The sequence below is a fragment of the Toxotes jaculatrix genome, chromosome 21, assembly GCF_017976425.1.
Source record: "Toxotes jaculatrix isolate fToxJac2 chromosome 21, fToxJac2.pri, whole genome shotgun sequence".
In the NCBI taxonomy this organism is placed as follows: Eukaryota; Metazoa; Chordata; class Actinopteri; family Toxotidae; genus Toxotes; species Toxotes jaculatrix.
In genome coordinates this window covers 4,107,675-4,127,524 of record NC_054414.1, presented here as the reverse complement: position 1 = coordinate 4,127,524, position 19,850 = coordinate 4,107,675, and the positions used below count along the sequence as shown (strand labels likewise).

General features: G+C 42.2%; 3 protein-coding genes across 4 annotated transcripts in view; all 3 read left to right on the top strand.

Annotated features, from left to right (window-relative positions):
* Positions 1 to 320: 320 nt before the first annotated feature.
* Positions 321 to 6,971, top strand: LOC121175411 (glucagon-like peptide 2 receptor). Its single transcript, XM_041029175.1, has 13 exons — positions 321 to 414; positions 1,832 to 1,931; positions 2,022 to 2,126; positions 2,524 to 2,645; positions 2,893 to 2,999; positions 3,540 to 3,696; positions 3,824 to 3,983; positions 4,701 to 4,761; positions 4,856 to 4,922; positions 5,273 to 5,361; positions 5,761 to 5,899; positions 5,996 to 6,037; positions 6,627 to 6,971. Exons 1-13 carry the CDS (start codon positions 328 to 330, stop codon positions 6,969 to 6,971), a joined length of 1,581 nt encoding a protein of 526 aa, XP_040885109.1. The 5' UTR covers positions 321 to 327.
* Positions 6,972 to 10,020: 3,049 nt separating this feature from the next.
* On the top strand, positions 10,021 to 13,155 carry pts (6-pyruvoyltetrahydropterin synthase). The gene is made up of 6 exons (XM_041067378.1): positions 10,021 to 10,174; positions 11,170 to 11,249; positions 11,359 to 11,381; positions 11,737 to 11,793; positions 11,897 to 11,967; positions 12,050 to 13,155. Exons 1-6 carry the CDS (start codon positions 10,083 to 10,085, stop codon positions 12,171 to 12,173), a joined length of 447 nt encoding a protein of 148 aa, XP_040923312.1. The 5' UTR covers positions 10,021 to 10,082; the 3' UTR covers positions 12,174 to 13,155.
* A 4,107-nt stretch (positions 13,156 to 17,262) lies between these two features.
* The window catches only part of LOC121201550 (putative uncharacterized protein MYH16), a 34,791-nt gene continuing 32,203 nt past the window's right edge, over positions 17,263 to 19,850 (top strand). For both annotated transcript variants that reach the window (XM_041067431.1, XM_041067429.1), the window contains exon 1: positions 17,263 to 17,375. In XM_041067431.1, coding sequence (XP_040923365.1) covers positions 17,292 to 17,375 — 84 coding nt within the window. In that variant the 5' untranslated portion in view covers positions 17,263 to 17,291. The remainder of the gene's footprint in view (positions 17,376 to 19,850) is intronic.

Genomic DNA, 19,850 nt, shown 5'->3' with positions numbered 1-19,850 from the left:
TCTTTGGAAGGTCGTTTGGAATGATCAAGAAGATTTTAAGGAATTACAAGGACCATCCGAGAAACTGCAGGATCCCAACGACAGAAAGCATCACACGCTCTCTGAATGAACACTCTTTGTTCTTCTGAATCGGCCCTCCAAATTCATCCAAAGTCTGAATAAACCTTTTTGGAGCTCCCGGAGAGGAGGTCAAGTTCAAGTCCACTCTTCCTGGTGTGGTGAGGCAATTAGAGTGAGGGGCACTGGTGTGAGGCCTGGCAAATCCAGGGGTGAGGTATGAGGGGGAAAACCAGCTGAGAATTGCTTTCAATGTAAACACACAGCACCATGCCAACCCTGCTGCCAACCTGGCACAAGAGGACCTGGACCAGACTCCTGCTCTTACTCGTCCTTCTTGTTATCTTCAACCACCAGGTAAATTAAAACTTTACATACACTCATTCAAGGCCTTTCAGTTCACTAACATTCAGTGTTAGCGTTACTTAGAATTGGGCGTCAAAGGTGGGTCCAACCGGGTGCTTTCTGAACTTAGACTACATGTGTACAATCCCCTAAATCTTTAGCATTTTGTCGTGATTAATTTTCTTTTTTTTTTTCAACAAAACTTTGTCTTTATATAGAGTTTGGGCGACAGGAGGTCCCACTGCTCATTTACAACATTATCTGCTTCCAAAATTATGGCCTGAAAATACCAGTTTAGAGACATGCTTGAGAAACAACTCGGTATCTGTTTTGGAAATCAAATAAGAGGCATGTTTTTCTCAAGGGATGAAAACTTAAAATATAAAACAAATAAGATCAGAGACTAAGATCATTTAGTAGCTTTGCACAACTTTGCTTTCATCTTCAGCATTATAATACATGGAATTATTCAGGAAGTTTAGATCCTGCTGCTGTATTTGAAACAGGTTTAGTCCCACAGGAGGCAACAAAGGCAGTAGGGAGAGACAGCAGCCCTTGTCTTCCCTTCACTGGCAATATCGCTCTGGACAGGGTCTTGACAAGACTAGCCCCCAGTGAATTGAAACGTCCTCTGTCAGCCGGCTCACATGAGAAATCTTTGTGGCACAGGTGGCGGGTGAGCCACCAAACATCCAAACACACACAAAGAGGTTGCAAAAATTTCGGCTGCTTTCTCACTCGGGTGTGAAGATTGGAAAGCTGCCGTCCTCACCCCTGACACTGAATAATAAATGGCAGCGATGGCAGCTGTGGTCTGCAGCTTGCTTCCCAAATAAAGGAAATACTGGTTCGTGTCACTAATGACAGCAAATTAGTGAAGAATCATAATTTAGAAGTGAACATTAACTAATGTAATAGCTGTCAAATACAATACAATAACCTTCAGTCCAGGACAAACCCACACATTCAGTTCATATCCTGTAAACGTAGAGAATAAACAGAGAGGTGTGTTTGCATTGGTGCAGGCATGACGCTAATGCAGAAAGCCATGGTGATAAATTGCCTGCATCAATTACCGATTACACACAGGTGAAAATGTTTCCCCCACTAACACAAGGTGGTCCTGATTAAATACTCCCACCAAGTGGGTAAACACGAATACTGCAACATCCACTGCACACCACATCCGTTCACAGACTGCCGCACATAAATGGGTGATGTATATATATATCTACATAATTATACACTTAAAGTTATATTCCAAAGTGCTATAAATCTATTTTAGAAACGGCTAAAAATGTTAATTAATTTGTTGATTGCTTTGCTGACTGATTGGTTGATTTTATATTTGTTAATAATTCTTTATGTGAACATTACACCAGAACAAAAGTCTTCAGACAATAACCTTTCTCTCACCCTCGACACACAGAAGGTGACAGGCTCGGTGCTTGAAAGTCTGATAGCTCAACGGACCGAATACTGGGAGAACTGCAACAGAACCCTGGCAACAGGGGTGCTCTCAAAAACTGGTGAGCCAAGTGTTAATTATCTGCCTCCATCTTCCTTTATCTGTCGATCTACCTCTGCCTGTATCTGCCTGACATGTCTTTTTATTTCAGGAAACTACTGTACAGGAGCGTTTGATTCGTTTGTGTGTTGGCCCCATTCGTCTCCTGGGAACGTGTCTGTCCCCTGTCCTTCTTACTTACCATGGATCACAGAGGGTAATGTCATATTTTACCACTTCACTGTGATGTACAAATTAAAAACGTCACTGTAGCCTCGACCTTATGACATAAATGGTCCTTTGTACTACGCAGCTTTTCTTTGTCACTGCACTCATTTGAAGTGAATCAATCACTGAATGAATCACAAGACAGACCTTTGTGGTGGCCAGTCACAGGATTAAGTGTTTAACAGTGGAGTTAAACGTTTAACCATCTAATTACACAGTCATGCTTTAAATGGGAAACAGTAGTCTGACACTGGCCATGCCACTGAACAGAGCTTCATCTGACCTGCCACCCTCCCTGGCACAGTTTAAAGTGATTACCTTCCCGGTCAGTCAGCCTATCCTCTGACGAAACCATGCTCATTAATGATTCTTTTAATCACCTGCAGACACCTCCAGGAGGGCACACCGAGAATGCTTAGGAAACGGGAGATGGCGACAGAGGGAGAATTCCTCTGAGCCCTGGAGAGATGACTCAGAATGTCAGGAGGACCAGTACTTTAAAGACAAGGTGAGGAGGAAGGTGTGAAATACATCGTTTCAGCTCCCTGCTGAGTGTTGGAGCTGAAGGTCAATATTTGTGGTTTCTCTTCCGCCCTTTGTCAAGCAGTAAAAGATTCATGATATCCATTCTGCAAAAACCATCAGGGAGTGTTTTCCTGACAGCTGTCCCAGAAAGACTGCCTTTATTTGAAAAAATCTGCAGAGGTGTTGTGATCTCTACATCTGTTTCCTTGTGTGTGTGCATGCGTGTTCAGGAGGATGAAATGCTTCGCCACACGGCCCTCAGGCTCATCTCCGTCATCGGCTATTCTCTCTCCCTGACCTCCCTCATGCTGGCCACTCTCCTGATGGGCATGCTGAGGTCAGTGGTCGGAGGGGTAGAGGGATTTACATTAAATATGAAGATTCATTGTTAAATTATTATTATTATTATTATTATTATTAAATTACAACTTCTTATGACTTTGGTCTCAGTTTTTGTAGCTTTGCATAGTCGTTGCTAAGATCTGGAAACACTGGGACATGACTACAGTCCAGTAGGGACAAGAAACATTCAGTCAGCTGATTGTACGTTTATGTTTGTGTCACTTGTCGTGATGCAGCTTCACTCTGACAGTTGGCATGGGACACACATTTATTAGCTTTAACCACACTGATGTTATGCATGGGTGCACACTAGTAAAAAGAAGCATAAAGAGATATTTACAGTACTATGGAGATGATCAATCATTATAAATAACATAAAACCCAGGAAGCATTTCCATGTACATGCATATACAGCACCTTGATCATTTGCCTTTCCCTCATACATCATGACACACGGCCTCAGTAATGCTGTTATAGTTGCACAGCAGCCATGGATCGATGCCTTCCTCCAATTGTTCCTGTATCTGCTTACCAGGAAGCTCCACTGTACCAGGAACTACATCCACATGAATCTGTTTGTGTCATTCATCCTGCGAGCCATGGCTGTCATTTCTAAGGAAATCATATTATACATCATGTATTCTAACCTACCCAAGGACGACCCTGGATGGAACTCCTACTCAAGCTCTGCGGTACGAAAAATCGCCGCCTGGTTATTTAACAAATCAGCAGACACTTGAGAACGTGCCTGTGAATTATCCAGAGCAGCTAAATGATTTATCCAGACTAACTTATCCCCATCATCATGTTCCTCAACAGACCGCGCTGATGTGCAAATTCTCCAAAGTGTGCATGGAGTACTTCGTGGCCTGTAACTACTTCTGGCTCTTGGTGGAGGCCGTTTTCCTCCACACACTGCTCTTCACCGCTGTGCTGGCGAAGAGACGACTGCTCAAGAAATACATGCTGCTCGGCTGGGGTAAGCCGTGAATGGGTATGTTTGTGTATGTATGTACTTAGGTTCAGTGACAGCTCCTTCCTCTGGTAAGAGAAATACCAAAAAAAAAAAAAAAGAAGGCAAACAGCTGTGGATGAGATCAACACAGCTGGACAAGCTGCTGTAAGTCATCTTACAGAAATAACCACTGTTAAATCTTCTTTTGATTAATATGAAAAATATGAACTGCTCCTAGTAAAAGTTACCTAAGCTTGTGTCAACTGAAAATGATTTTAACATTTTATAGGGCAAAACTAAACAATATAAGCCCCTTTTCCTGAAAAGAAAGTGAATATCTACACGTTGTTTTCTATGTCTTTACATATCACATCTGTTAAAGTACATACATATGAATTAAATGTGTAGAATATGTGTGGAGAGTTAGGAAGTATGACAAGACTTTGGTGGCCCCCTTGTGGTAGTAGCTCCACAAGACTTTTCAGCCTCCACACCTCTGGTCCAACCCAGGAACGCAGACAACATACAGACTGTAATTACCTCAGTTTTCTAAAAAAAAAAAAAATTCTTTCAGAGGAATGTCAAAGATTATTATCATAATTATGTTATAATCACACATACTGTAGTGTCTTTGAGAATAGTCAAACAAAAATATAGAAACTGATGAAAATGATCTATTGATGACAAAATATTGCCTAAAGCAGCTGTGGCTGTGCATCTTATGCTCTCATTACTTTTCAGGAACTCCCATCTTGTTCGTGACACCATGGACAGTGGTCAAGATTATATATGAAAACACAGAGTGAGTGTTTCATTACATACTCCACTAATAAATGAATGAATTCGTTGAAATGTTCTCCAATCGCTTGACTCTGAAAACCTCTTTTATTCCTAAGATGCTGGTCAATCGTGAACAGATGGTTCTGGTGGATAATAAGGGGCCCGATTACTCTGTCGGTGCTTGTGAGTGAAGTTTTTGAACCAGTCCTTGAAAGCCTTTCTGAGAAATGACAGTACAGTGTCAGCGTTAGTTACAGACACATCATGTTGCCCCTGTGAGTCTCGTTTTCTCTGGTGCCAGGCGTCGAATAAATTTTACGCTGATTTCATACTGTGTTTAACAGCTCCCGTCTCATGAGGGCATGTGATATTGAATAGTGGAGCAGTCACAGGCACGACTGATTGCTAATTTCTCGGTACGCTAATACACTGACGGGTCATTCTCAGAGGCACGTTTTCATGTAAATTTATTCCCATCAACCTTTAAGTCACGAGGTTTGTTTGATACATTTCCCTTTGGATGTGTATTACAGGTCATTTTCTTCATATTCATCAAGATCCTGATGCTGCTGCTGTCCAAGCTGAAGGCAGATCAGGTGAAATTTACAGACTACAGATACAGGTATTCTCCCCTGCCTTCACTCTCTAATATATAACTTTGTCTGAATCCAAATGTCAGGAAACAAGTATGACCTTGAGAGCCATTTGCTGAATGGTGTCTTGGAGGTTCCTGCAGTTTAACATTTAAATGTTAATCACTCCCATGTATAGCACAATTTCAAATGTCATCCCCTTAAGCTCCTGCGTCCTTACTCTACCAAAAATGTCACCACAGGAGGGGAGCTCGTGCATACAGTTACAAAACTCTGCTCTCTCTCCTCTGGTTTGTCCTTTGCTCTTTGAATCATGTGCCAGTGTAAAATTTACAGACTTTTTCTGGCTTCTTGCTCATTTACTAATAACAACCGTACAGTAATTATGTTCCACTCTATGTGTTTTTTTTTTTTTTGATGCTCTCCAGCTTGGCCCGAGCAACACTGGTGCTGATTCCTCTGCTGGGAATCCATGAAGTGGTCTTTACTGTGCTAATAGATGAATGTGTGGAGGGCAGCAGTCGCTATGCCAAGAACTTCATCAACCTCACCCTCAGCTCTTTTCAGGTAATACCTGTAATGTTAGTTACATGGCTGAAAAGAATCTGTTTTTGGTCCAGATCCATGTCAACCCTTATTTGTTATGTGTAACCGTTTTTTTAGGGGTTCTTTGTTGCTGTGCTGTACTGTTTTGCTAATGGAGAGGTATGTTCCTTCTTTTGTAATGTTCTGTGATGTTTGTGGATAAAGTTAGTTGAATCAGAATTCTTTGTTCTGTAAATTGGAAACATAATCTGAAGAAGCCAGTTCTTGTTTTGCTGCCACTTGTTGGCTTGAGACATTAAAGCTGCACTAATCAATATTTTTACATTAACAGTGGATCAAATGACTGTGTGTAAAGTGAAAGGTGTCGGTCATAGTGACAAACCCACAGAGAGGTATCACCCAGTACTGCAGTTCCCCTCAGCTCTAAACAGGGTTTTAACCTCACAGCTTTGGCTTCAGATCACAAACTCCCACATGCACATTAACCTTGTTTCCAGCAGCAGCAAGCTGTTGTTTTATGTTCACATAAACCAGTGTTACACTACCTGCCCAGCACCAAATGGCAAACAGAGTTAGCAGCTACCTACAGTGGAGCATTTAGCAGCAGGAGAGCTAACAAGAGCTAAAAGGAGAGTGAATATTGGCCTGAAAGATTTTAATTAATTGTGCAGTTGCTCCGTTTCTGCTGAATGTATAAATTCTTTGCTGGCAGGTATAGCTAGTATTTATTTTCTTTATTTGTATTTAGGTCCAAGCTGAACTGAAGAAGCGCTGGCAGCTTTTTCTGTTCACCAACCACTTCCAGGTCAGGGGCTGTTTTCGGGGCGCACCTCTCAAGCACCTGTGGAAGTGCACTCGAGGGCACCGCCCCCAGTGCTCTCGGCAGAGTGACTCCTACGACGAGGGGCCCGCCTCCGCAGCTCACCCGCACCTGCTTCAGGTGGCTGTACATGGAGGAAGTCGAGTGCTTGGACTCGGAGAGGTTAGAGGTCAAGGGCTCAAGGGCTGTGACGCTGCGGGACTGTCCAGTAGTGATGGGGAGATGACGCTCGGGGAGACCATGGAGGAGATCCTGGAGGAGAGCGAGTTCTGATCCCAAGTTCCTGGTACGTGGACAGGTGTGTACTGGCACACACATGGTAGGAGACTGAAATAGTAATTGAGAAACACATTGTTCCATAGCTGGATTACCAACCGGGCAAAGATGGCAACTGGGCGTGTGTGTGCTCAAATATAACTGCTGCAAACCAGTTTACACAAAGACAACCTGAAGAGCTGGTCACACCACAGAACCAAGGTCATCTGGTGTAACAGGCAGAGATAGAGGCTTGGTGATGTGGTGACTGTTGGTCTGGTTGGTGAACTACTGTAACAGGCAAGCTAAGGGCTAATGTGCGCGCAGCCTTGTTAGCTTGGTCGCTTTGTCTTTATCCAGCTGTATCTGCTCTTTTCATCACTTTCTTTCTAAAAGACCCATGCTCTTATGGAGCAGCTGAGGCGGTTAGTGTAAATAAAAGTGGATGATGCAAAAACAGCTAAGAGCCTTTGACAGCTCTCTGCATTCTGGACTCTTCCAGTTCCCCCCCAAGGGCCAGAGTGCGGTACTGTCAGGATGGTTTGTTATCAGTCAGTGTTCATCAAAGTTCAGCAAAGATGAATTTCACATGACGTGTTAGTTCAGATTTACTTTGCTGCTGCAAACACATACTCAGATAATGGTGGCTTTATTGAACTGAGTTGAATTTGCAGGCAAATTTCTGTTTTAAATGCTGACGTGACCGAGCCTTGATGTCTCTGGGTCTGAAGCAGCCATGTGTACTCCACTGTGTGCACTGTACTAAAGTAGTCATATGAAGACTTCTTCAGTGTGATGTATTTCCTGTTGAATCGTGACAACAAAGATCAATCTTGGGGATGAAGCAGTGGGCTGTAGTTATGGTACGACAGGCAGTTTGACTCGATTTATCGTTGTTTTATCCGTTGGAGTTTTTAGATCACCACTGAAACTGCACGGTTTTCCTGCAGGTAACATTTGTCCAAGATGTTGAAGTTCCCATCTCATGTGATCTTTAATGGGAACTTGGAGACAGTAGGTGAGATTCACACTGCGCAGTGGGACAGGGGCCCGATGACTTTCCGCCCCAGGGCTCCCTTTTCAGGGTACCGTAATCAGGCTTGTGATTGAATTTCTGAAACAGCATGTAATTTAACGAGGTATATGCCAAACTGGGAATGTTGGGAATTTGGTTCATTCTCTGAGAAATTAGTTTGGCAAGCAGGTCACTTTGCCAGAATTTACCAGAACGTAATTTACAAGTGTTTGTACATATGAATTCCAGAGTGATCACTGAGACAAAGGAATAAAATGTTTACCATTGACGTACCAAAGAATCTGATTTAAAAAAGGAAATTTAAGCATTTTCCACTATAAATAATCTTTTCCTCCATCCAGACCAATCATCTACAGAAGCTTCGTTCAGTGCTCTACACTTACAGCAGTAACATACATTCGTATAGCAGGTATATAATGTTCACCTTTGGTATTTGTACATACACACTGAAGCTCGTACTATATAAATGCAACAGCAGTGTTAAGCATTTTTTTTTAATTACCATGGAAACTGTAAAATCTTCCCATATCAGGCCAGTTATAAATATCCATGTGACACAACATCTGGATTGAAATGTGAGTATAAATACAATGTATTTGTTGTCTGAATGTGAATAATGAGGCTCTATGTGCAGCAGGTTTTACAGGCTTTATATGTTTTATATTCTTAAGAGGCTTTAAATGTATCCAAGGCATTGTTGTACAGTTACAACTTATCACATGATTTGTACATGTAGTCTCACAACAATGTATGTGCACAAATAAAACAGCAGTTAAACTGTTATAGATCATCTTCTAATTCTCTGACAGACCAACACTCCACATTTCATTATACCTGCTGATGTCCCTCTGTAAACTAGACTTAGATTTTCCACCTGGAGTCTGAATTATTATTATCTCTAAACTCATGATAAGTGACATCACTGGCATTTCTTAATTTCAAAGCTCTCAGCACAAAGTCCAATTTGCACCAGATTTTATACAGTGCTGCTCCCATGGTTATACAGCAGCCAGAACCCACAGCATTAGCGCCAGTTCTCTGCCCTTCACATCCCAGTAACTCCAGATTGCTCCTTGCAGCTATTTCTCTCATTTTTTAAAATCATGACGAGTGATTGTGCTCCATGACCACCGCCATCTTTTCTATAAAGGCTGACATAACTTCAGTCAATAAAGAAATACGTTAAAGATGGTTCAGAGTTTACCCATCAGATCCTGGCAGAATGGGCTGTGGTGACTCCCTCAGATGACTTCCATATGACTTTAGCAACTGTCATGTGACCTCAAGGTGTGAACAATCCATCATTAACGGGTTAACATTATAATGGTGGTTACACATTCATGTGTCATTAATAACAACCCCCCAAAAATATAATTTATTGTAGTATAACACTCAGAACTGCCATTTACCTGCCTTTACTTTAACTTTTTAAACTTCCAGTATATTTTGTTGATAATATTTTTATTTAATGAACATTTTTCAGGACTTTAACAGTGGCGTGTGTTTCTGCCTTTAGTTTAGTAAATGAGATTAATACTTCCTATACCACTGCTTTATAGCAGTAGATTTGGTGCCACTATACCATCATTAAAATGTTATTTATACTATACATACTATTCATGACAGCCACTGTCTTTCATTAGGCCATATAAAATGTTACAAGCAGCACTTTCTTCTATGGATTTCAGTATGATCGGAATAGTTCACCACTAATCATACACTGAACGTTTTGCGGTTTTAAGTGTGAATAATTGATTGATAATTAAATCATAATAATTAATCCAAAGACAATGAATTTTCTGGTCCAGTATTTTCTAGTAATTTGACAGAATGTGTTGGAACATAATACTGTAGTAGCTCTCATACTACATTTTTTTTAAATTCTATCACCGTGTGTTGGGTTTGTTGTGAGTTCAGCTCATTCAGCCTCAGGGGCTGTGATATGTGTGACATGTGAGTTGTATTTACGCCCTGATCTGAGCCAATGGCCGAGCAGCGTGAGTCACGGAGGGGGCTGGAGCTATGGCAGCTTTTTATCCCTTGTCTTTCCGGGGCTCTCGGCACATCATTCATCGTCCTCTCAGGTGCTGACCATGGCCGGATCCTCTGTGAACGACTGCGCCGCGGAGCGTATCGGATACATCACCCGCGTCCAGAGCTTCAGCGCCTGTCACCGCCTCCACAGGTACCGAGGCTGCCATCCGCTTTTTACTACGAGACGCACCGTTAGAGGCTGATAACGGAGCAGCCTGTACCTTTAACGCTTGGTTGAATTACTGACTCAGCTTTACGCCGAATGAAAGTACTAGCAGACACCTGACAGTGGTTGTTTATATTTTACAATATGCTGCAGCACTTTTCATGTGCCTCTGAAAAACAGGAAAAGATACTACATTTTCGACGGAGACTGGCGCTGCCGAGGAGAGAGCCACGATCTTCGGTGTGGAAAAGACCATTTAACCGGTCTACAGTTCAGATATAGCGGTGCAGTGTTACAGACAGCCGTCTGTGTTTACTACTGTATATGTTAGGTGAATGAAACCTGTGGGATTAGTATCATTATCGTGGGATTTGCAGTTCATGTGGAGAGACTCATTAAACAAGCGCCGGTGCTGCGTTCAAATGTTGTCAGCGATGTCGGAAAAAAAGAGCGCTGTACACCTGAGCAACCCGCATAAAATTGTGACTCTCTGTAGCCTAATAAATGAAATAATGACAGGGTAAATAAAAGCTACTTAAGTAAATATGGATCCGTTCTATACTCAGTGTACTAATTATCCAGCTAAACTGCTAATTTTCTTTTTACCTTATTGAATAGCATACATTCTTGCTGCACTGTGATCTTTCAGCTAAAACTGCAGTTAATAAGAACCTTTTACAGTTTATATTTGTCCATAAATTCATAGCTGTCATGTTGATATGCTTTTATTTCTTCTTCTACTTCTTTTATTATTAGTCCTAGTAGTAGCACGAATTCATTTGTGCTGCCTGATCTCTAAACTAGCACAATAGCCACCAATAAACTCATTTTTATGGCTGCAGTAAGAGTTATTTTCATCTTTGATTAATCTGTGGTTATTTCTTCAATCAATAGTTTGATTTATTAAATATAAGAAAATATGAAAGTTTTTCAGTGCAGCATGTTTTACTCACACTCATGTTCCCTCCTATCTGTCACAGCGTTCACCTGAGTGATGAGGAGAATAAAAAAGTCTATGGAAAATGCAACAATCCTAACGGTCACGGACACAACTACAAAGGTTTGTTGGGCCCTTTGATTCACCCCTGTTATGTAACACATTGTGAAATACTGCACTGCTGCTGTGTCTGTGTCTCCCACTCATTCACTGCTGTGATTTCTGTCCACAGTGGAAGTAACAGTGCGTGGAAAGGTGAGCATCTATATACCCTCTATAATATTCTGTATCCACAAGTACTAAACTGTGGATAAGCAGAGTTAGTGTTTTAGTCCTGAAGACATTTTGCTCAAGAGTTTTCATACAGTTTGTTGTTTTTTTTTTGTTTTTTTTTGTTTTTGTTTTTAGGCTGATGCTAATATTTTTAAGTTCAGCATCTTAGATTTAAAAATAAGAAACTAAGAATTCAGTATTCAGTATTTCCCTGGCATCATTTTATTTCTGGCAGTATGGAGGAGCAGAATTTGACCATCCATTTGTTTGGGGTTTGAAAAGCTCTTGGATATTCAACCGGCCAAATGTTTCACCTTCATCCTGTGTTTGTCCATAGATTGATCGTCTCACTGGCATGGTCATGAACCTGACAGACTTGAAGAAATGCATTGAGGTAAGTCTGTCATACAGCGAGCTTGTACGTCTCTTGTGCTTGATGCTTTATTGGATATGTTATTCTGAAGCTTTTCATTGAGAGATTGATCCTGTCCCTGCAGGACGTCATCATGACTCCACTGGACCATAAAAACCTGGATAAGGACGTCCCTTACTTTGCCAGTGTTGTCAGGTGAATATCCTTCTTAACTGCTTTCAGCAGTTTATGTGTGTTTGTTTTTCCGTTTACTGACTTGTTTCCCTCTGTCCATCAGCACCACTGAGAACGTGGCTGTTTACATCTGGGACAACATGGTGAAGGTCCTCCCGCCCAACCTGCTCCACGAGATTAAGATCTATGAGACAGAGAAGAATGTTGTCATATATCGAGGAGAGTAGTAGACGGAGTGTTGACGTGATGAGCTCTGGATGTGTACAAGTGCCATTAATTGCTGCAGGTGAAACTTCACTGTTTGCTTGCAGATGACTGCAGACTCCGGTTCATTAGACTGACACAGGTTTATGAAGGGTGACAGATATTAAGGGGTTAATATTGATACTGTTGCACTTTATCCACTGAAGATTTTGTAGCATATTCAAATGTCCAGTATTCTTGTAGAATTTGTATTCTTCTTAAGGTGGAAAGCCTTGCTCAGAAGTAATTCCCAACTATTTTGGCTTATGAACACAGAAATGTTCAGACCCTAAAACACTGTGTGTCTGCAGGTTTTAACCAAAGAGTTTGTTTTCCTTTGTTTTATTTTGTTTGAATCCTTCTTAGAAAACCCCCAAAATTACTTATTCTTTTATAGCAGAAATGTATTTTTTCTGCCTCCCTATCCTGTTTATCATTTTACAACCACTCAGATTTGTCTTGTGACCCCCTGTGGGGTTGGGACCAATATGATGGAGACCCCAGATTTAGACCTTAACATGTTAAGCCAAACTACTAATGCAGGATATAAATGTATTACTTTTTTTATCCACCTGCTTTTTAGTAAGTAAGTTCCATTTATTATCACAATGCTGCCGCCCCCCCAGTATGGACGAGTACACTTTAATTTTACTAACAGAGCAACATCTGTTACTGTGCAGACAGATCAGCAGGAGCTGCCAGTCACCACATCACTGAACTTTACTGTGAACAAGGTTTTTAAAAGGTTTTCTAATTTAAAACCAGTCACTAACAAAATAGTAATCAGAATGATGAGCTTGAACAGATGTTTACGCTCAGACCTGTGGTTCATCAGTCACACTGTGACATCAAGACAAACAGTGACATCTAGTGGTACAAAACTGTACACGTCTCAACTTGTTGCTTTAAACCTGACTGTGAAGCAGTGTTCGAAGTGCTGACAAGTAATGGTTTCTTACAATAAAATCAAAAGATGTTTTTATTGAAAATGAGTGAATCGATGGTTTTGTCATTGTCGTTCACTGAATATTTTCCTTGACACACGACAGGATCCAGTCCAATGTGATGCACTTCCATAAAGTCGGACGTCTCACAAGAGACACATTAAGGAATAACAATAAAAGAAAAAAAAAGCTGCAGCAGAGGCCAAGATATATTCTTCTTTTGTTTTTAGTCTGAGGTAGGGTTCAAGCGGCAAAAACAGTGGATCCTATGGTTCCCATGATGCAACATGGCTCCATCATTTGTTGGACCTGCCTGAATAATTCTTATATCTATAAGACTCCTGCTCACAGAGTGCCACAGTAACAGAAGCTTTCTGCTTTGAATTTAAAGTCTGATTATTTGTATGTTTAAACCAGTTTAAAAGAATTTAATGAGCAAATATAAAAACAGTGTACGAATTTAGCCACTGTTGCTATTGATGTCAAGCAGGTAGTGTTATTTTTTAAAGGTGCAATACTGCCTTTTTTACCCCCCAAATCTTCTTCTTTTCTAAAACGGACCTGGAGGTGATATTGTTTGGTCAAAAGTATTGGGGCTGTTTAACCAGCAGAGGGCGACCTATTACTTCTAGACAGCCCTTACATTTGAGTTTGAGATCCAGGTATTGTTGATAAAACGGTATCCTGTGCCTATGAATCTCCATATTGAGTCAACAAGGTCAGATAAGTTCTGATTCTTCTGTAGAAATACTGACAGAACAGACAGTGTTAGATTTTCCATTGTCCCAGCTGTGTCCACACATACATACATCCACTCTGCAGAAACAGATCCATATGATTTATGGAGATAATTCTCACTGCTATGTAAAGCTGTAGCAGAGCAGTCAGCAGCAGCAGGCAGACACTCAGTCTTGCAGACATAGGATAACATATGCAATCTGATTCATTACCAAAGGTTCACTGCAGCAGACGTGTAGCAGCACAGCCGTCTCTGTGGGGTTTGAATAACTCCAGTGACAAATCACAATGTAAATACAACTTATCATGGAGTGTATATGATGCATTACAAGCAGTGTTGTTACTGAGATGCTGGCATGAGCCATTTCTCAGCCTTACAATAATATTCAATTCTTTTCAGCTTCTCTTTTCAGTCATGCGTATTTTACCACATTCCACAGGAAGATCTCCTCAGTTCAGGAGCAGCAGTTTCACCACCTTCCACAACTTGATTTTTTTTTTTTTTTTTTCTTGTATGGATTAAACATTTGGGATACGTTCATTAGTGAGCTTTAGAGACGCTGGTAGGTTGATACTGTTACCTTCAGGCAGACTCAGACTAGTTGTTTCCCTTCTTCCACTCTTTATTACTAAGCTACACAGAATGGCTGCTGGCTGTAGCTTCATATTTGTGAAAGCAGAATAGGGAATTCCTGCTTGTTCATCAGGGTCCATCATCAGGACCCTGATGAACAAGCTGAAACGCGTTGGTCAGACAATAAAGTTGTTCTTTATGCTTCAAGGGCTGCTGGAGTTTTTACCTCTGGAGCTTTATATTTAACACACACAGAGTGGTACTGTCTGATTGTCCCTTTAATCACAGCAGAGACCTCCATCATTGCCTGGTGTGTTGTATTCCGATCTCTTTAATACATTTGTGAAATTTAGACCAAGACGTGTGAAATGTCACTGGATGCACATACATGACTGATAACAAGGGAGGTGGGGGGGGGGCCCTCGTTTTTTTTTAGTGCCAAAGTTGTAATCTTTATGTCAAGATTCAGCTGCCAACTCAAACCTTTAATTAATCAAATTCCATAAACATGTGTCATGCACAGGCAGACAACCTGCCACGAACAAGCCAGAGCAGGACAGAGAGAGCAGAGATAACCCCCTTCCCCCCCGTAACACTGATTCCAGATCAGAATCTGCCTTTTTTTCCCTCATCATCTCTTCCCCGGATTCCAGTAAAGGTTAGCTGATCCCAGATCTGCACTCAATGCCAGCGACAGCACAAACAGACTTTTAACAGTAGTGGGTAGATACACAAGAAATCAAACCTCTATAATTACACTCTGATAGAAGGTCACTGGATTACTGCAATTAACAGGTAAAAGCCAGTGATTATCCTGCTGCTCTGTGGAAAAGTATTTTTCACTGCACCTTATGATCCTGAAATAAGTTTGCTTTTATGTTCTGACAACTCTGTGCTTTACTGTTTTGTGTATTTACCCCATAGCAAGGCAGATGTGTCAGATTACATCCCCTAATTGTCTCTGCAAATGGAACCACAGATATAACTGGATCTCCAACACAAAGGGGACGCTCCTACTGTATGTTTGCTTCAGCCGAGACTAGCAGTGGTGCGGCACTGCGTGGTGAGACTCCATACTGTATGCTCAGGTAAAAAAAAAATAAATTGACTTTGACATACAGTACGTTTTTCATGAGCACAGGGTCAAATTCTTGAGCTCTGCACACATGCTGACATCCGCTCGCCTTAGCGCTCTGTGGAACGCAAGCCAGAAACCCACTGTCATCTGATCCCGTCAGACAATAAGCCTGTAAAAATCACAAGTTTCCACTACCAGCCTGATTAAAAACTTAAATGACCTGTTCCCTTCGTACTCCCAAGATGAAACAAGATAAATTACTCTCCGCTGTCATTTTCCCTCTGTTGCAAGGTAAACATATCATTTTGTGCTTGATTTCCTCCGGCCTGCAGCCAGTGGATGCCACAGATCTTTAGCGTGGAGATGACTAACTGACACACTGACACATGCAGTCAGACAGGCAGGGAAATGAAAAGCTCTGTGGAAAGGGTTAAGAATTAAGAGCAGCTCATTATTCGAGGAATCCTTTGTGAGCGTCGCTAATTCCACATGAATAATTTGATTTCACAGGGTTTAACAAAAACACTGCCTCTGCAGAGTTTGTCTGGTTGTGCAACTTTGCCCTGTCGGTTGTTACGTGGTGTTTCTGGGATGCTGCAGAGCTGTTAAATTTCTTTAGAGCAGCTCCAGTCATTGCAACACGAATACTGATGTTGCATATACTGTAATCACACTGTAACTAACAACGAGGAATTCATTCCAGAAGAAGCCTCCTGTCCACACTGTGAAAAACTCTCCTATTTAAAAAAAATAACAAAGAAAAGAAGAAGACGCAAGCTTGACACTGGCCAACTCAGCTTCTGGAACAGGCGAGACATCGGCTGGGACAGTCAGCTCGGGGTTGGACTTGGTGTCGCTGGGCAGATGAGGCTCAGGGGCACTGGGTGGCCAAGGGGACTAATGCTTCCTTCTAGGGGCTCTGACCCCTAGATAAATAACAAAAAGGACTGGTCAAAGTCTTCAGAGTCTGGATCAGACAGGAGTTTACCTGGCTTGGGGTCAGGGGCAGAAAGGAGGAAGGCAGGAACCTTCATTAGCCAAGGTTTGGTAGTTAACGTCCAGATTGCCGCTGACATGGCTGCAACTTTCTTCTCAAAGCTGGAGCTGTTGTCTTGGCAGTACAGCTGAGGTGAATCAAGGCTGGTGGGCAGATGGAGAGTGGCAGGTCTGAGGAGATGAGGAGATAAATATGGCCTGGGAGAGGTGAGAAGGAGACTGTGACCCTTTTACTTAAGACAAGTTGATGTGCTTTTATTTTCTGTTCTTAGCTATGAATAGAAGGTAGCAGCCAATTTTAATTAATTTACATGCGAACAGACTTTATGAATCATACCTGCCATATTTAGGTTGTAAATTTTAGGTGACAGCCTGTCTCCCTGTGTTGTACTGCTGTCAGAGGGCGGTGTGGCTTTAGGCAGGAGGGAGGAGAGGTGTGTTTATATGTGTGTGTGTGTGTGTCTGTGTGTGGGATGGGGGGGCTGTTCAAGCTCGTTCGTGTTTTCTTTTTGCTCATCACCCCCCTCTCTGCCTCCCTCCTGCTCGTCTCAGGGTCAGGTAGCAGGCGTAACACACTTTCACACACACTTACACACCCTCTCTCTCTCTCTCTCTCTCTCTCTCTCTCTCTCTCTCTCTCACACACACACACACACACACACAGACACACACTCCCCAGAGCCTCAAGACAGCACACACACACGCACATGCTTCACTTCTTCCCCAGAGCCTGCTTGGGTGAAGACAGCATGGGCAGCTGTGAGCTGTGAGGATGGAGAAGAGAGTGTGTGTGATCCAGACTGACTTCCACCAGTACAGACCCACCATCGCTCTGCACAGCAGACCCCTGGCACATGTAAGAAACCAGCCTCTTTTCCTCTGACCCTTTTCTTTCTTTCCTCCCTTATTTCTTCCACTGTGTCTCTGTGCCTCCCTCACTGTTTTTTTTCTGTTTCCATCTTTATTCTTTAGCTCTGTGTGTGTGCGTCCTTTCCGTCTGACTGCCTCTCCTTCAGTCTCCGAGCCTGGTTTCTGTCTGTGTTCTCCAGCATGTTGCATTTCTGTAACAGGACCCGGGGCTCCTCCTCGCTACAGGCCCACACCTCTGTAAAAGAGGAGCTCTTCATTCAACAGGGGGCGTCAGAGTGTACAGTATCGTCTGTATGTTGTTAACATATGTACTTGTGACATACAGTTTGTGCATTTCTTAAAGTGTTTGTGCATTTTAAAAAAAATTCTTAGTTTTCCGTGTTTCTGGTTAAGTACAACTCTTATAGTTCCAGCTGTTATTAAACCAGTTTTAAAGGGTTGTTAATGCCATACACAAGCCTTTCTCTCTCTCTTTCACACACACACACACACACACACACAAACACATACTTACACACATATTGCAGAAGAATGCAAACATAGACAAGCATCAGACAGGCTTAAAAACACTAGAGCAGTAGCAGCTAGCAAACAGATGTTGAGAAGAAAAAACTACATCTATGTAGGTTATAAAGGCAAAAACACAAACAAAGGTTTAAAACAGAGGTAGATAGTAAAGTTAGTTGGTTTACTGGGGCATGTACTTAATGAAGGTTTGGCAGTCACATGGTTAAAAAATGTTACACTAAACTAAGTTGTTGCAATACTGCAATACAGGCTGAGGGTGAATGTTCAGTCTTGGTCACTTGATAGCAGGTGGTTGTATATTGGTATATATGGTATGGTGTATGGTACATGGAGGGTTGGGGGGGTGGGGGTAACATGCTTAAGGAAGGCCTTTGACCAAGCTCCATGTTTCAGTGTGACTGCAAGATTGCAAGAGTTAAAATATTAAATGTTGGGATTTTTTCCCAAACATTACAAGAACTAGGTGTTTCCTGATGATTCAGCCAGTCATTAGAACAAATCCAACCACTGACCCTCTTTAAAAGGTCATTATGGGTTTTATAGCTTGTTAATGCAGCTGCAGTAAAAACAGTGGTTCCCAACCCTGAGTCCTCTCAAGGTGTCACTAGATGAATCTGTGGGGTCCAAAGATGATAACTGGGTTGGGAAGAAAAAAACCTCTGCTTGTGATGTATGACAGTGTGATGTTGGCCGCCTTCCCTCCACCCTAGACCATGATGGCTCTTTCAGTAGACGAACGCTGATCTGATCTCTCGTTCTTGTCTCCATCTGTATTTTCACACCCGCACACATATGTAGCGAGCACACAGCTACACAGCTAGGTCAGCCAAGAAAGACATGAAAAGCTGTGTGGTTTTCCCCTTTGATGATGCTACATGCGGGTCATCACTACACTGTGTTTCTGGGGTCAGAGAGAATGCTTTGTATCTCCCTGTGCGTTCTGTCTCATAATAAATCTGAAAGGTGCTAAATTGAAAGGAATCCTGTTGATCTACCGACAAGACTATATTTAGGTTTATTTAATTCAACGTAACTACAGTTAATGTTGTCTATAATCTAGGTATTTCAATCAGCCCTATCAGGACAATAACTGGCACTGAGGAGAACAGAAACCCTCCACTGTATAATGTCAAGAGTTATCTCTTCATTGTAATTACCTGACAACAGTCACGTCATTGATATGATTTATAAGCTGGTAATATTGTACCTGACCTGCAGCCAGTCAACCAAAGGAGTGTAAGTGAACTGTGAGGTGCTTCAGTGATCAAAGGCCGGCTCTGCGTTCCTCCGTGACCTGGATCCAGAGTTCAGCCAGGGGCCATGGCTTCACCCTGGGTCCATTCACCTGGGAGCAGTTTGGACTTTTTTTTTTTTTTTCAGAGTACAAACACTACTCCTCTACACAAATGCAGAACTGGAACTGAACAGAAACAGATACACAGTATTGTGATACACCCTAGGATTAAGACAAAGGACCTAAAACCAAATGTAGCTATCACCCAGCTGGAGAGCTGCAGGGTCAGGCCTCAATTCTGAGCCTGCAGCCTCAGTCCAAACTGAAAGGAAAGAAAAGTAACAGCAGGTGTTTGCACCAGCACATGCAAACATGCCTGCATCTGCCATCTGCAGGCGTGGAAAATTATCATTTCTGCAAGTCTGACACTTGTGCTACCCGCAGGTAATGACTGTATGAGTGTTGCAGGTGTAGTGTCACGTCATAATCTGCCGCTTGTCTGGGTCCAGGCCCAGGTCACGAGGGCGACTGCCGCCCACTCCACAATGCACCGCGGTCCTACGGCACCTCCCACGTGTGGTGGACCCGTGAGTGGCGTTCAAGCCCACGACCCCGAGAGATTGAGTCTCCTACTCTACCAACTGAGCTTACCGGGCGGCCGGTGTAGTGTATCCTTTTATTATTATTATTTTTTTAGTG